This window comes from Carex rostrata, chromosome 4, assembly GCF_964058835.1.
Source record: "Carex rostrata chromosome 4, lpCarRost1.2, whole genome shotgun sequence".
Taxonomy (NCBI): Eukaryota; Viridiplantae; Streptophyta; class Magnoliopsida; order Poales; family Cyperaceae; genus Carex; species Carex rostrata.
Window position 1 is genome coordinate 9582150 of NC_135921.1, and position 17534 is coordinate 9599683.

A 17534-nucleotide genomic window follows, 5' to 3' on the forward strand; every position below is an offset into this window, starting at 1 on the left:
CAAACAGGATCTATCTGCCGGATTAAAATTATTTCTATTGCCATCTGGATTATAGGGATTTGCTTTAAGATTCGTGCAATATTAAAACCGACGATTTAGATCTAATTCTGCGCTGTCAGGTATTGCACTGGATCTGAATTGCCTAACAGGCGACACTCGACAGAGAGAGTGCGTATCCTCTGAGATATCTCAACTTTTGCGTGACCGACGTGTCCGGTGCCTATTCGGGGTGATGTAGGGGGTCAGTATTATATGTGCTTTGAGATTCGTGTAGAACGTATTTAAACGGTTGGCATTTCCCATAAAGTCACGCAAAGTTTAAGATATCTCAGAGGATACGAATTCCGACAGAGAGGAAGCCATCTTGGTTCTTGGTTATCACTTATCAGTTGCGACCGCCTTTCATAATCCCTCGATTTGAACCTCCAATCCGTGCACCCATGAGTGTCAATCTCCGACCAATCAGATCCCCTGGCGCTCGTTCATGGAGCGTATTCGACGCTCTTAGATCCTTCCCTTCCACCCCCGAGGCACTGATGTCAGAGATCGACGCCGCCATTGCTTCCACCGAGTACTCCCGCTCCTCTCCTCCGCCACCCGACGCCAATTCCTCGTCTGAGGAAGAAAGAACGGGGCCCACCACATCCTCACCGGCATCCAGCTACGATGCACAGATTGCTGACGAGGCGTACAAGGCAGCTTGTGCTGCTCTAGCCGCGAGAAGGCCGGATGCGGCGGTAAGGTCACTGCAAGTGGCGCTTCAGAGTTGTCCTCCAGATAAAGCATCGGCAATTGCCAAGCTCCGATCGCTTCTGGCAATTGCGAATTCTCAGCTCCAGAAAACACAGCAGAAGCAACCATTGTTAAAGTGATCGGTTAGTATTACACTTTTGCATCTCTTTGCGGTGTACTGGTGTGCATGGGGATGATAGGTGGAGATATTGTGAATCAGTGATTAATCAAATTAAGGGACCTTCTAATATTGTTCAATTAGATGCTATTTTGTAAATTGTCTAATCCCAGTGTTATTTCCATCGTCATATTAGAAGATAAATGAAGTCAAGCTGTTGTTCTTGTTATTGTTCCTCTCAGTGGCTGAGCTACGTTATGGTATGGGGATCAATTGATCCCTATACTTGTTTTTTCCAAAATAATTAATTAGCATGACATTCTTTTATATTTTTACACTAGTGAGGCTACGGTACTATGCATATAGTGTAGACAAGTCCGTATTGTGGCTTCATATCTTCGTTTTTGAAGTTCAAACGGTCAATCGAATCACTCAACATGATTTTCATATGAAAATTTGTGTGGTGACTAAATTTTACATTTTACAGAATTTTTTTACTATTCTTTTAGATAGGTAGAAAATTGCTAATTTCGAATGGTCCAGACTCCAGAATCTTTAGATCAACCGATTTTCTACCTATCTAAAAAAATTCTGAAAAATATAAAATTTGGTCTTTAAGCACATTTTCATATATAGATATTGTCGAGCAGTTCAGATTGGCTGTTTAAACTTTGAAAACAGAGATATGGAGCCATAGTACGGACCGGTGTGCGCAATGTGTAGTACCGTAGCCTTATTCCTTTTACATACAAACTTTAAAAATGTTCAACTTGACCCTTAAACTTTTTAATGTTTACTATGACCCCCCATACTTCTAAAAATAATAGATTAAAGTTCAAATTATAATGTACAATTTGTAGACTTGTATCGTTGACCCCCATATGAAAAATTTCTTGTCTCCGCCCCTGGCATGACTTACTTTGTATTCAAAAGCATGGCTGATTTTTTCGGAATAGTTTTGATGGCATTTGGACTCAGCTGTGAATATTCGACATGAAGGGCTCTATGTTGTGAGATTTATATCTGGGTCCAATTAGGTGATCAAAACCAAGGTAACAAAGAGGATGCATAGTAATTTGTCACTCTTGGCGTTAATTCGTACCGCCAGTTTTGATGATGAATGGGTGCTATACTGTAGCATAATACCTGGGATAAACTATGTTTAAATCATTTATATGCTATATGCTATATATACATAAAGAGAATGCCATCATATGATATTTGTAGCATATACTGTAGCATATATACATAAAATGTCATGTAATGCTGCCTTTAAAATATGGCCTGGCTCTAAATGAAATAAATTCAACAACTTTTATGTAACCTTAACTAGGTCCATCGATATTGATATATTGGAAGAACCTCATAAAGAGGCACGGACGAGGATCAAGCGTGTGAGCAACCCTCTTACTATCTATTCTCTCTGTTACCTCAACAGTGGTTCAATTCACCTGCCAAATATGTGATAAAGAGTAGGTGACATGGTTATAATGGTAGAGGAAACATGATAATTGCTTGCGTAACTCCGAGTGAAGATGAAACATAAATCTAGTTTATCAATGTAATCTCTAATTGATGTGTAGTCTAATTGCAAAGTAGAAAAGACCCCAAATTTCTGTTTTCTCTCAAGGTAATTTTTTCTGGTTTTTTTACTGAGTTCTCCCCTAGATTTACTAATCTTTGGCAATTTTAGTTTAACTGTCTTGTTTGTTGCTGACTTTTTAGTTCTTGCAAATTGTCTAGTTGTTGCTATTTAATTGCACATTTTTCTCTGCTTCCTGATGTAAGAAATTAGCAGCTTGTAGCTGCCAAGAAATTATGTACAAAACTAATTCAGCAAACACCAAATAAACCCAAATACTGGATAGCTCTCCATGTCAGCATAGTAGAGGAAAACAAAATGAAACACGAGCATCATTCACAAGTCCAAGCTATCAAGTATTTTGAAAAACAAAAAGGTAATTAGTACTTACCCCAGTAATGTACTGGTACTGGTACCAAACACCTTACTGGTGTAACAGTACTTGCACCAGTAATGTACTGCTACCTGTATCTCTATATCACCAGCCACACAATAATTGATTAATGTAATTTTGATTATTATTAAACAGTTTAAATGATCACAGAAAATAACTTTTTTCATTATGAATTGGAATATGAAATATCAACTTGAGTTTACATATTGACTCAAAAATTGCTCATCAATTTAGTATTAAGCAACGTGCTTGATATTTGTGCGTGAGGTGTTTCTGATGAATTGGTACTCTTATCAGCTGTCTTAAGTTCAGGCAATACAAATCAATACATATCCCAGTATTATCGCCTTTTTCCATTATCAGTGTACACGGGCTGAAACAGTGCACTATTTTTTGTTGTTGTTAGAAAACAAGGAGAAAATACTTGTATATGTTGCACAAAGTGCACTATTGCATGCAGTGCATTTGTTTCTTGAAAAATTATAAAAGCTCTCTGCAAAGTGCACTACTCCATACAGGCTGGATTTTGATCATTTAATGATGGTCTAGTAGGGAATAAAAACTCACATTCCGATATTCGTTTGGTGTACTCAGGAATTGCTATATGCCTTACAGATAGCTTTGGCACTTTGTACCTCACCTGGAATATATGTCGTACAGATAATACTGTCATGGCCTCTACAAGATGGTATGATTCTAATCTCATCAGAAAAAATTTTCCATCTTGCATAATGTAATTTAAATCTCATTCACAGTAAAGTCAATGGGGCAAAATTGGCTTTTACTTCTGCTTGTAGGCTTATTTTGGATTGGTTGAATCAGGTAGATGTTAATTGGAAAGTTCATTTGGGTTATAGAGGGGGATTTAATGCATATGAAGTATAAGGGTTAAAACGACTAAAAAAATGTACTCATTGTGTTAAAATGGAATTTGTAATCTAACGTTCTGGCTCCTGCCCCACTGCATAAGCATCAAGTAATAATATATTTTAGATGAACATGATAGGAGTATTATGAGATAATAATATTCAATGTTCATTTGTTTGATACAAAAATGACAGATATATTCAGACAACTACACCCTACATTTCCATTTAAGGAAATAACCTTGAATGGCGTTGAAATTGCAAATGCAAATCTCAAGATATTTCTGATGTGTAAAGTGGGACCAAAATGCAAGATATCTAACAAATACAATCTTTTTTTAAAAAAAAAGACCTCACTTTAACAAAGAGACAATATTACTATAGCAAGTCAAGAGCAGCTTCAGTTGCACTTGCTCCACCTAACTCAAGCAGAGAGTGCAAGATCGTACTCGTGCCAACCCTTTAGACAACTTGATATTTTCTTTAATATATCAAATTTTGTACCAAGCACCCAAGCAGGTGAAAATCTGACTATAAGACCCACAAAGCTTGACACGTGCCTTCCACATGGCAGGGTCTTTTTTTTTTTTTTTTTAGTGAAAGCCCGTAGGCGTATTGCATTATAATCTATTCGATCTTACATGGTGTTCATAAATTATACACCTTAAGGTAATTGAAAAACAGACACTAGATAACATTAAAACATCTTCCTATTACAGCTTACCAGAAAACAATAAAACATCTTCCTATTACCGCTTATGTCCTTTTCCATTCTTATCACCTCTGTATTTTAAACAGTGGGTTAATGGTATGTTCCAGTTCCAGATTTGCTACATAGCACTGCAGTGGTGTTCCTGACGCTGTTTTTCCTGATTTTCTCGCCCAGTTAGCCAAACGATGCGGTGTTTGCATTGCCTCTCTTGGTGCATGCTCAATTCTCATGTATTCTTGGTTCATTGTCTGCCTTTGGATACAGCATTCTACCAATTCTTTTGCTCTCCATGAAGGTAGGTCCTCCGTATTCTTTTTTGTGATGGCTTGTACCAGTGTTTTGCAATCTGAGATTATGCAGATAGGTCCATTGTTTTCACCTTCTGACATATACCTCATAGCCCTCCACATTGCTTCTGTCTCAGCATGAAAAGGGTCTGATACCTCAACATGCGCATAACTGACATAGACTAGATCTCCCCTTCTATTGTAAACAACCATTGCCACTCCTGCTCCATACTTTGGATCCCAATATCCATCTACCATCAATATTCTTTCCCCTTGAGCTATATGAATCTCCTTTACCCCTATTTGTTTTGTTTTTTGTGGTTGTGAGCCTTGTGTGTGTATGGCCATGCCTTTTTCAGTATTCTAGTAGGTGTTGGTTTGGTGGTAGAGAATAATTCTTCATTCCTGGCTTTCCACAAATTCAACAGAATATTACAAAATATAGGTATTTGTGAACCTGATAGTGTTTGCATTATATATTTCAGTGCCTGCGCTAAATCTAGTGGCAAATTCTCCACTCTCAGAGGAATCTGAGACATGAACCACGTAGCCCTTGCTATATCACAGAAGAATAATAGATGCATAGTGTATTCATTTTCCTTGCCACATCGGAGACATACCGGCGGTATCCTTGGGAACCTTTTTGCCATTTCCACCGCCGTTGTCAATCCATCCTGTAGGATTCTCCACAAAAACACTCGTACTCTTGGTATTATATTCTTTAGTTTCCATATACCTCTGAGTGCTCTAACAAAAGCTGCAAAACAAAAGCATTGCCCAAGATTTTAGGTCATAAAGTTTTATTTGTAATGCAATCTAAAAGAAATAAAAGATAAATGATGTGGCTTAAAGCTATGGTAATGAATCAATTTTTAATTTCATTTAAAATGTTACCGACTTATTTCTAAAATTTAAATATTTTTGAAAGAGAAGATCATCCGATTTAGAGTTTAGAATTTCATTATAAGAATAGGACAGTATTTGCAAGGATAAAACTATTTTTTGTCAATGGTATCTTCGCAAATACTCCTGTCGGTAATAATAATACACTCAGATATAGCACGTCTTTATCAGTGTATCTTCGGTGATAGTATTTTTTATTTTTACATATACTGTTTCATTCTTGTAGTGTTTGAAGAACAACTAAATGATATCGATGTTGATATCAAAGTTGATATTATAAATATCTGATGATGTTGACAATTAATAGCATATTATGATCTAAAAATAATGTGCGAACATTATTGTATATCAAAGGATTCAACTGCTCTGGTAGACTGGTACTCATTATTAAAAATTATTATGTTGATGCCATTAAAGATGTATAGATTTGTATTCAAATCATTATTGGGTTGTTTGAGTCTCGGAAAGATGACCCATTTATACTTGATTTCAACGTTGTTTTAAATAAAGGAATCAAGTTGAACAATTAAAATATTGATTCAAAATTCTAAAAAGAAACTGACAGAATTGTTAGCAAACCGACAGAATCAATCCATAGATACTTGTAAGCTTTTAGCATATTTTTATAAAGAGAAATGTTTTTGTACCCGAGCCACCAAATTCGAGCCCGTTTCCGAACTGGTTTAGTTGGATTTAACCGTCCGCTAATAACGATAATTTATTAATTTGCCATTAATTAACGAATTGTTGTTTTAATTTGATTGTTTTAAACATTAGCTTTGCATGCTTTTGTACTGTATTTTAATTTCGTGGACAGTTTGTTAGGAACAGTTGTAATCACCAATTCCCGAATTAGTCTCCCAGATTGTTAACGGTCCTCTAATCATTTTCTAACTAATTAAGTATTTTAACTAGTTAAACTAGTTATAAGTACTTTAGTGTACTTTAAAGTATAATTTAAACCCAGTTAGCTCGGGGACGCGGTGGGGAATTTGTTCTAATTTTAATTATGCAAATTAACAACTTTTGATATTTAATAACTAAAAAAATAGTCTTCATTTTGAACAATTAATCTATTAAATGAAGATTTTTCAATGTTTGTAAACACAAGTTTATATGCTTAAAAATGTGTTTGAAGAATAAGCTTTAAAATGTGTTTGTAAATACAGGTTTATATGTTTGTAAACACATGTTTATATGCTTTAAAATATATTTGTAACCACATGTTTGTATGCACATGTTAATTTTAATTATGCAAATTAACAACTTTTGATATTTAATAACTAAAAAAATAGTCTTCATTTTGAACAATTAATATATTAAATGAAGATTTTTTAATATTTGTAAACACAGGTTTATATGTTTTAAAATGTGTTTGAAGAATAAGCTTTAAAATGTGTTTGTAAACACATATTTTTCAATGTTTGTAAATACATGTTTATATGCTTTAAAATATATTTGTAAACACATGTTTATATGCACATGTTAATTTTAATTATGCAAATTAACAGCTTTTGATATTTAATAAAAAAAATAGTCTTCATTTTGAACAATTAATCTATTAAATGAAGATTTTTCAATGTTTGTAAACACATGTTTATATGCTTTAAAATGTGATTGTACAACTATTGCAATCTTAATTTGTTGGAATAGTTGATTGAAGACATTTCTCTCCTTCAGAGGTGGCAAGTGATTGGACTATGTTTTTCCCCTAAAAAGTAAATTTGCTTGGACCATCTGGTTTTTTTTCCTCTAAACACATACTAAGTTTGTATCTGTTACTTTGGTTACTATGGTGTTGTGCATAGCGCATATTGGTCCGTACTATGGATTAATATTTATAGTTTAGAAAAATGATCTGAACCATTGAACATGATCTCCATATAAAAATATTGTTGTATATCGAATTTTATATTTTTTAGATTTTCTTTAGAAATGTAGAGAATCACTTGATCTAAAGATTCTAGATCATTTCAAAAGTAGCGATTTTCTACATACCTAAAAAAATAGTAAAAAAATTATGAAAAATGTAAAATTTAATCTCCAAGTACATTTTCATATAAATATCATGTTGAATGGTTCAAATTAACTATTTGAACTTTGAAAACAAAAATATTAATCCGTAGTACGGACCAATCCACGCTATACATAGTACTCTAGTGATATTGTTGCACACCAAGTACATGTTAATATGAAAGGATAAATTCAAACTGGCTAAATTATTAAATTTCACAAGATCTTGATCAAATTTTAACATTGTCTGATTAAATCATTTGTTTTTTTTTGGAAACATGGATTTCCACCTGTTTCATTACGAAACAAAATTCAATAGTCTAAATTTAATTAATTTTTATAAAATACTTGATAATTAGTAAAAGAAAAATATAAAATTTAATCTGCAAGCACATTTTATTATGGAGATCATGTTGAACGATTTGGATCGACAATTTGGACTTTGAAAATGTAAAAAATTATTGTTGTAACTCAAAATTGTGATAATCGAATCCCTCCTCATTCTACATTCATAATTTTCAATAATTTGACTATTCAAATTCTTCATTATTGTCAAAACTTATTTAAACAAAGCATATTAATTTTCTTTTATGACATGAAATAACATATGTCAATTTGTAAATTAAATATTAAGAGGTATTGTTGCATGAAGAGCAATTAATCAAGGAATTAACAACAAGAAAATTCGATGGTACAAGCAAAATTAGCCTACTAAACAGAAAAATGTCGCTAACCGAAAAAACAAAAAGCACCATATAATCATCCCTCAACATTTAGTCAATATTTCAGCACCATTTTCTGTTATTAGAATTGTGTGCTCAAATTGTGCTGATAGACTCCCATCTTCGGTCACGGCTGTCCAGTCATCGGACCAAATAATTGGATTTATGCTCCCAATAGTTAACATGGGCTCTGTAAAACAAAAACATTTAAAAAAAAAAGACTTTAGATTGACTCCAAACCATAGAGTAAAGAAAGACAAACAAACAAAAAAGAGAAAAAAGAACAAGAAAAGGGTGTTACGACAGCCGAAATTTTTATTAATAGAAAATATATTAAAAAAATATCGAAATATCGAGATTAGATAATGCTTTTGATTTTTTTCGAGATATAGGGAAAACGTTTTGATCTATCATGGCCTTTGGCCGTTATGGCTTATCATGGCCAAGATTAACGATACTAATCACCACGCTTACTAATAACTAAAAAAACAAAAAAAAAAATCCTGGCCGTTATTGATGATCACGGCCAGGAATGCCAGCCATTTCATTCATCAAATGCAGCCATTTAACTTTAAAAAATAAAAAAATAAAAATTCCTGGCCGTGATAGTCTATAATGGGTAGGAATTTTTTTTTTTTTAAAGTTAATTAATAAGTGTAAGTGTAGAGATTTACGCTAATTCTGACCGTGATAAGCCATAACGGCCAAAGGCCGTGATAGATCAAAACGTTTTCCCTATATCTCGAAAAATACCAAAAACGTTCTCTAATCTCTATATTTTTTTTAATATATTTCCTATTAATAAAAATTTCGGGTTACAACAGTGGATAAAAGAAGGTACCTATGGTGAATGTCTGGCCCAACACCATGCGCCAGCGTTCATTATTTCCTGCAAATTTAACCGTTACTTGGTAAGGTGAAAAAATTGATAGATGGGTCCAGAATTAAAGGCTTGCATTACAGTATGAAAATAATATCACCAAACAGCTGAGTAATAACAGCAGAGCTTGATGCACCATTGGAACTAAATTTAATATAATTTTTGGAATATTGATCATGCTTTAACCTAGTAAGGGGAATGCTTGCATAGATTTTAATACTCACTGAAATGTAGGACGGTAGGCTCTGCATGGAAAACTTGACCAACACCATGGCCCACAAATTGCCGAACTACACCAAATTTGTATTTATCTGCATGATTTCTTAAACATGACAAGCAAAACAAAAGAAATTTGTCAGCCTTGTCAATATTTGGGAAAACAAGACTTAACATTAAACAAATTATAATCTTCAGATAAAAACAAAATTAGATAAATGCTACCAAAGAGCAATATTCATTTTATAGTGCACGTACTGTATGGTTTTGCCAATTCGGTTCAATTCCACTCCAGGTGCACATATTGATATTGCCTTGTGTAGACATTCCCTTGTTACCTAAAAAAAAGTAAAATATCCTTTGTTACCAATAAAATGAGTTCAGAAATGTATAGAACAAAACCAGCATCATAGTTTTTTTTGAAAGAAAGATGAAGGTAAGCCTTCAAATTTTATACCCTTGTTATTACAACAAAGAATTTCTCCCATCCAAGTTTCGAACCCATGACTTTCCACATGGAGACCGAGACCGTTTGCCTTTGCTAGCAGACCAAATGCTATTTCTTAACTAGCATCATAGTTACAATTACAAGGCTCAAGGACTTTCTATCACTAACAAGTGAAGAGATCAAATGCTTCCATTTTTTATTTTTGTAATAATAAAAATATAAAATTTACAAGTCAAAATAAAACTGTCAACTGCAATCTATATTATTTTCTCTACATGCACATAAAAAATTATCGATTTTGGTTATATATAAATCAATAAGTTGAAAAATCAATGTCCCTAATTTATCCACTTCGGTGTATTTTTGCAAGCTCTTGATACTAATCAAAATCAAATTGAAATGTCATGATCTTTTGCATGTGAATAGAGAAAATGATATAGATCATATCTAACGGTTTTATTTTGACATAAGTTTTAAATTAAGTTATTTTAGGTCTAAAAAATGATGGCACGATGGAGACACAAAAAATGGAGGCATTAGAATCCTCCTCCACTAATAAATACGAAGTAAATATTATGGACCAACAACATAAATTTGACAAGTCCTTTTGAAGATACCTCCACCAGTTGCTTAGCATTGCCATCTACATCTCCACAAAAAAATGTTGCGGATGTGTCACCATGATAGCCCTACAAAAAAAAACATTAATCGATCAGAACTCCAGAAGTAATAAGAAAGAAAATTAATGCAGCATAACAAAACAAAAAGAAAAAAAAAATGGAGCAATGGAAGAGTATTTAACCAGAGTAGGGTTCAAATGCCTCACGTTTTTCATCCCTCAATTGTGCCTCACATCCTTATCTCTATCTTCATAGTCCAAACAGTCAATTCAAACCGCTCAACATGATTTCCATATTAAAATATGCTTGGAGACTAAATTTTATATTTTATAGAACTTGTTTACTATTTTTTTAGATAGGTACAAAATCACTGTTTTTCAGAAGTTTACGGACCATCCAAAAAACAGTGATTTTGTACCTATCTAAAATAATAGTGAGAAATTTCCAAGAAAATATAAAATTTTGTTCCAACCACCTTTTAATATGGAGATAATGTTGAGCGGTTTTGAATTGGTTGTTTGGATTTTGAAAACGGAGATACGGATACGAGGCATGATTGAGGCACGAAAGACATGAGGCATTTGAACCCTACTCCATTTTGAATTAATTTTGTTAATTAACTTTAACTTGTCCATTTTAAATAGTCTGACTTACCCATAAAATGCATGGATATCTTGATGTTTAGTATCCAACAATTTTTAATAATTGGAAAAATGGTAAACCCAATCTAATCAATCAAAAGGTCAACCACTAAGTCAAAAGGATTTAAATTTATCTGAGTAATTCTGGAACATACATTGAGATACACAGTTACGTCGATGTTGATGATATCACCATCCTACAATAAAAAGAAAAGAAAAGTCTTTAAATTACATAATACGGGAAAAAAAAATGCAGAAATTTATTAAATCAAAATAGTTACCTCGAGTGGCCGTGAGTCAGGTATACCATGGCAAATACATTCATTAACTGAAGTACAAACACTCTTAGGGAAGCCAAAATACCCTAATGGCGAAGGATATGCGCCATTTTCTATCGTCATTTGATGCACCGCCTTATCAATTTCATCAGTTGTTACGCCTGGCTGCCAAAGAAAACAATAGTTATAACTCTGCCAAGACACATAGTAACGTAACACTAGTTCGTACATTGACCTCCAACTGCTTGTGTTGAAAATTTATACATTTTACGGCAAATTTACATATCAGTCTATTATATATAACCATACAAAGCATGCCAATATAACATATACCTCCAAAATTTGAAGTTATCCAATATGACCTTACCCATATTTATATAAAGATGACCAAAATATGCCATCCTTTATACTGCTTAATGCAGATGAGGAAAAATATATCTCACTATCCATTGATAAACATGGCGCTATAAGATATTTCTCATTCTATAGGGATATACATGGTAGTGCCAATGTTTTGTCAGAATATACCTTTTCATTTCTGCTTGTGCTCTTTCTTTGAACCAGTAATTTTCAAATATTTCAGATACTTCAAAACATTGTATAAAATGACAATATCAGAAAATAATAATCTATGTAAAATGGTAAGCTTTTCACTTGGCCTGAAACGAGCTTAAAAGAAGGAGACAAAAGTTGCTGATTTATTTTGACAAGCCAGGAACATAAAAGGAGCAACTAAATGTCATTTTAATTGAAATCAAACAATTTCATCAAAATTAAAACACAAATAACAAATCAAAACTTGTACATTACTTTGACAAGAGTCCCAGCATACTCCAAAACCTGTGCGGCTAGTCGTCCTGACGCACGCATGCATTCTATGCCCCTCTCGTCATGGATCTCAGGCCCACTTGAAATTTGTGGTGACCCGCGCGAATTGGCATATGGTGGCCTCATTATATGATCTGGGACAGTGAGGTGAGGTGATACTTTTCCCGGTCTCAGACGCTTGCGCTTGCTATTTGATATGTCATCCTCCTTATTACTAAATTAAATTATAAAAAAGTTGAGATGGCAAATATAGGCAAAATACTATATGGAATAAGTTGTTGGGGAATAATTATACCTTCGGTTAAAGAGAATATCAACCAAATTGCATAATATTCTTGTTTGTTGAACTGATGCACGGTTATTTCCTGTAATTTTGAAGAAATTTAGCATAAAACTTCACAAGTGAGAAACGAGAGTATACCCATATCAACAGAAACAAATACTGAACTGTATTATTCAGAATTGACCCGAAAATGTAAGCATTTTTCTTTTTTTGGGTTGGATTGAACAATCTTCTTATAATAGTTTTACTTTGCGAATGGCAAATAACAGCACAAGAAAAATCAAACAAACGGTTTTTCTTATATGCAATGTTTCCTTGAACCCTCGAACTACTTTATAAATGAAAATTGAGAGCGATCACAATTGACTATTTAGAGCTCACAAGTTTAAACGTAGCGTCAGATCATATTTTTTTAAGAACTTCAATTTGACAGATCGGTACCTAAAAAAAATAGAAAGTTTGTGATAACAAAAAGGAAAATAAGGTACTTGGATTAAAGGAGAGAAGGGGTCGAAGCGGCTTAGCAGAGCAGACGAAGCGGTCTCCAATGAAGGATGACCAGAGACGAGGTTGCCATGAGTTCGAGCACGCCATGGCCATGAGTTGCGGCCTCCTCTAGTCTCTGTCTCTCAACAGAGAACAAGAGGCAAACGGTGGATATTCTATTCTTTTGACAAAATGCTAAAAATGTCGAAAAAGTAAGAAAGATAATATGTCTTGGGTGATGGGATGGATTTAGGTTTATCACCATCCATCCCGCTCGACAAAATGTCAAAAAATAGATGGATTTTTATGGGTTTCTGACGCGAGCTGGCTAACAAAAGAATGTAAAGCGGCCCATAATTCTTCATTATTAATTCGGCAGCCCAAAATACTGCAAAACATGTTGTTTAGTAGCAAACAGAGCCCAAAAGTTTCTCTGACTATTGGTTGGAGAGTCAGTGCTGCTTTTATTATGACAAGTGTACTAAGAATCTGTTGAAAAATAACTAATCAGAGATGAAACTCTTGGGACACATGTCACACTCACAGACTCACACATATCAAAGGATTGTAGAAATTTTCAGATGACACACATTTGCTCTCTGATAATACTGCTCTCACTGGCGATTCTGGCTGATTACAGAAGATTTCAAGATGATCTATAATATTGCCATGTAATCTCTCTTAATTAATTCCGATTCTTTCCTTAACTAGTTCCAACGGCTATATTATCAAAGTGTATATATAATTGCATTGTTATATTTATTAACATAATCAATAAAAGTAACAGAGATTTCTTTTTTTTAGCAAAGTTTACATGGTATCGGAGTTAAAAACACAACAGACAAATTGAGTCTATTTTTGCAAATTGAGGCAAACAGCCCAAGTAATTGATGGTGAGCCCTCCTAAGAACATAGTTCAGCCTCCTGCAAAAACAAAGAGTTATAATATTTCGTGTCTTTCATACTTCATTATACATTATATTTTATATCTTTGTTTTTAAAATTTAAATTGTTGATCTGAACCACTCAACATGATATCCATAATAAAATATGTTTGGAGAAGAAATTTTATAATTTTTGAAATTTTTTATTATTTTTTAAGATAGATACAAAATCACTATTTTTGAACGGTACATAAACCGTGATTTTGTACATATCTTAAAAAATAATATTTTTTTTTCAAAAAATTATAAAATTTCATCCTCAAACATATTTTTAGTATGGATATCATGTTGAGCAGTTCGAATTGACAATTTGAACTCTAAAAATAAAAGATATAAAATATGAGATATGATAAGGTATGAAAAACATGAGGTATTGAAAACCTCCTCTGCAAACAATTACAAATGCTCAAATATTTTATTCTTCTTTTAGCCTTTCTACAATGCTGCTCAATGGTGACAACTACCTAGCTTAGCCGCGTACAATGCTAATGGCACTTCACGGAAAAGAAAAGTTTGGCTGGGTAAACTGTGAAGTTTCTCGTCCGAAATTTAATGAGAAAGATCTAAACTATCAAAATAAATTGGAAGAATGACATTCAATTGATATTGTAATCATGTCTTGCTTTTAAATTCGATGGAATAAAAAATATCTAGTTTGTTTATTTACTATAATAATTCAAAGGATATGTGGGAAGGAACAACAGAATATTTATGTCCATATCTTCATATTAAGACAACAACTAATTCAAATAAAACAACAACCGAACCAACCGATTACTGAACTTGTTGGGTCTTTGAGATCTAAATTAGAATGCTTGTTGTTTACCAGACTCCAACAGTTGATTTGAGTGAATTACAGAAAAAAAATCAATTCAAGAAAATGTTTATTTGTTCCTATCATCTCTTGATTCTTTATTTAAACGAGTCATCAAATTCTCCCATCCTGAATTGCCTTCAATTGCTACAGAGAGAGGAGAGTCGTAGAAGGCTCATGGATCAAGTGGCAAAAACAACATTGAATTTAAGCAACACAGAAGAAAAAAACTACGTTCCATTATTTTTTCTTTAATCTCAGAAAATAATATGAGAAAAAAAAATCAACACTGTCATTGCAATTTTCTCACCAAAATGGCAAATATAAACCATGATGCAGACAAAGCATCCGAATTTAAGCAAGCTAACATCACCAAATCTCCATTATTGAAATCGAACCTAAGCTCTCTTCACAATCTGAACTACAATCCTCAGTTTTTTTTTTTTTTTTGTCATAAAAGAAAACAAAAAACTTACAAAAGAAAAAAAGAACCAAACCAAAACCAATCCCTTTATTATCCATATCTCACTCAGATTCGCCGAAGAGTCGCGTGAGGTGGGAAGTGAGCGCGCCCGATCTATCAAGCTCAGCTTCACGGCGGAGCTCGGACTTGAGGTGGGACATCCGGTGGGCCAGAGCATCCCTCTCCTGGCGCAGTTCAGCGTTGTCTTGGGAGAGATCGTTGATACGGTGCTTCTGGCTGAGCGATCGGGCACTCAGCATGATGATCCCGGTCATGATAAACAGCTGGATGTAGCTGTCCTTCCTCTTCATCGCGAGCGCCATGAAACCAGGTCGTTTGGCACGGACGTTCGAGGTGGCGTAGCCGCCGGAGGGAGGCGGAGGAGTCGCCGCCATTGGGTCAGAGTAAGACTGGAAACGAGGGATTTGCGAGGCCGAATGAATGAAGGTTTTTTCTGGGGTTTTGGTTGATTGGATGGCGAGGGATCCTGGATGAAAGCGGAAGAAACAAGGCCCATAAAAGCCCGAGGCCCAAATATTTTGGTGGTAATTTCGTAGGTGCAAGCAATACGACTCTTATTTTTTTTTAGATGAAATTTCATGTGTATTTCTCAAAAAGTTTGAAAATTACATATTTTTCTCTTTAAAATTTATAATATGATATTTATTCTTCTAAATTTAAAAAAATCACAAATTTATTCAATTTGTTGATTTTTTAATTATAACTTAATTTATAAAGTATTTATTTTATCCATTATCTCCAGATCGTATTATGTCCAGTATGGCACCTGTCTACATTATATTAAGAGTAAGTCATTATTAAATATAAATAAATAACTTGAATGTCATGGCTAATATAACATCAATGTTATTTAAGTCTATATAACACCAATTCCAAAACCTATCAAATCGAGTTCAAATGGCGAATCCAAACCGTTCAAACCAATTTACTTTATGAGTGATGCGTTTACATGCAAACTTTTTATATTTTCGAGTTATTTTAGTCTCAAATAAAGCGGCAAAAAAATTGAAAAATGAATGTATTAAATTAACTTAAAAACTCATACATTTGACCGCTTGACTTGATATCAAATAAACTCAAAAACTTATAAACTTTACATGTAAATGCATAACTAATGAAGTATATCGGTTTGAACGGTTTGGATTCACCATTTGAACTCGATTTGATAGGTTTTAGAGTAGATGTTATATAGACTGAAATGACACTGATGTTATATTAGTCATACTCCACAATAAGAGATAATGCAGTGGCATAATATAATAGTGACTCCACACAGTCTAAGAGTAGCCTTTTAAGCCCAATTTTGGTTGTAGAATTTTTTTTTTTTTTTTTTTTGCCAATTTCAATTCTTGAAGGTCTGCTCATTGGAAAAAAAAAAGAAAAAAAAAAAAAATAGAGAGTTCCTGAGAAGTAAGTTGAAAATCCAACGGAACCAAGGTACATTGATAGAGAAAATATTATTAGATGAAGGTGGTGAAAGATCTGACATTTGAAAATATCTTTCAAATAAGTTTCTCAAAAAATATCTTTCAAATAAGAATTACGATATTTCCAAATATTTTTGGAGGAATTAACCTTGTATTTCTCAACAAAAAAATAAGGCTCATCATCATTTATCTAGAAGTTCAATTTGTTATAATATTCTTTATTCAAGATGAGAATTTAAGTTTTAAATACGAACAAAAAGATTTTCAGGCGAGGTGACGAGGAGCATCATAGCATCTTTTTTTCTTTAGGCGACAAAGGCATACAATTTTTTTTTCCCCAAAATTTAGCAGATTATATACTCATCTTCCGGCTTTCTGTCTACACGTTGGATTGGATAGTTGACATCGATCATAGATAAAATTGGCAACAAACAGCTTTTCTTCATCTACAATGTGTTCTGGATATCATTGATGAAGGTGGCAACAAGTCAACCAGCATCTTTCTTCAAGTACAAAAGTCTTGAGTTATCTGGCTAGGTAATATATATCATTGCTCGGCAATATTGCTTTTCAACTAAAGCTTGCCGTGGCATATTTGGCATTCTTTGTGCCTGCGAATCTCTCTGTGTCGTGTTATATATATACACGCAGAGGTGAATTACAATATACTTTTGTGTTGTTGCATACTCAGCAGAAACCGTAACAAGGTACGTGTTTTATTCGCAAATAATTTTAAAATAAAATATATTTTTAATATTTCAAATCGAACATTGAATAAAACGTGAATAAACACATTATACGTTTTATTAGCGAATAAAATGCAAATCGCGAACTATTTGCAAATAAAACATGATCT

The 17534-nt window shown here is 33.5% G+C and overlaps 3 protein-coding genes across 3 annotated transcripts; 1 reads left to right on the forward strand and 2 right to left on the reverse strand.

Annotated features, from left to right (window-relative positions):
* The first annotated feature begins 346 nt into the window (after positions 1-346).
* Positions 347-5553, forward strand: LOC144553143 (uncharacterized). The gene is made up of 4 exons (XM_078301239.1): positions 347-875; positions 2184-3514; positions 4512-4699; positions 5177-5553. The coding sequence occupies exon 1, from the start codon at positions 441-443 to the stop codon at positions 870-872; it is 432 nt and encodes a 143-aa protein (XP_078157365.1). The 5' UTR covers positions 347-440; the 3' UTR covers positions 873-875; positions 2184-3514; positions 4512-4699; positions 5177-5553.
* A 2655-nt stretch (positions 5554-8208) lies between these two features.
* MAP1D (methionine aminopeptidase 1D) lies at positions 8209-13238 on the reverse strand. The gene is made up of 10 exons (XM_078301240.1): positions 13012-13238; positions 12536-12605; positions 12223-12454; positions 11416-11577; positions 11290-11331; positions 10491-10562; positions 9684-9763; positions 9434-9531; positions 9171-9218; positions 8209-8519 (listed from the first exon to the last, which is right to left on the reverse strand). The coding sequence occupies exons 1-10, from the start codon at positions 13121-13123 to the stop codon at positions 8374-8376; spliced, it is 1062 nt and encodes a 353-aa protein (XP_078157366.1). The 5' UTR covers positions 13124-13238; the 3' UTR covers positions 8209-8373.
* Positions 13239-15043: 1805 nt separating this feature from the next.
* Positions 15044-15699, reverse strand: LOC144552605 (uncharacterized). Its single transcript, XM_078300594.1, has one exon. It carries the CDS (start codon positions 15623-15625, stop codon positions 15293-15295), a length of 333 nt encoding a protein of 110 aa, XP_078156720.1. The 5' UTR covers positions 15626-15699; the 3' UTR covers positions 15044-15292.
* Positions 15700-17534: the final 1835 nt, after the last annotated feature.

Bases quoted from the DNA above. Each gene is read 5' to 3' on its own strand.
- LOC144552605 (XM_078300594.1), bottom strand. From the start codon at position 15,625: ATGGCGGCGACTCCTCCGCCTCCCTCCGGCGGCTACGCCACCTCGAAC.
- LOC144553143 (XM_078301239.1), top strand. From the start codon at position 441: ATGAGTGTCAATCTCCGACCAATCAGATCCCCTGGCGCTCGTTCATGG.
- MAP1D (XM_078301240.1), bottom strand. From the start codon at position 13,123: ATGGCCATGGCGTGCTCGAACTCATGGCAACCTCGTCTCTGGTCATCC. The intron at 11,578-12,222 runs GTAATGTACAAG...TTTCTTTGGCAG, and splicing joins ATGCTGGGACTCTTGTCAAA to CCAGGCGTAACAACTGATGA. The intron at 10,563-11,289 runs GTATGTTCCAGA...TTTTTTTTGTAG, and splicing joins ACGTAACTGTGTATCTCAAT to GGCTATCATGGTGACACATC.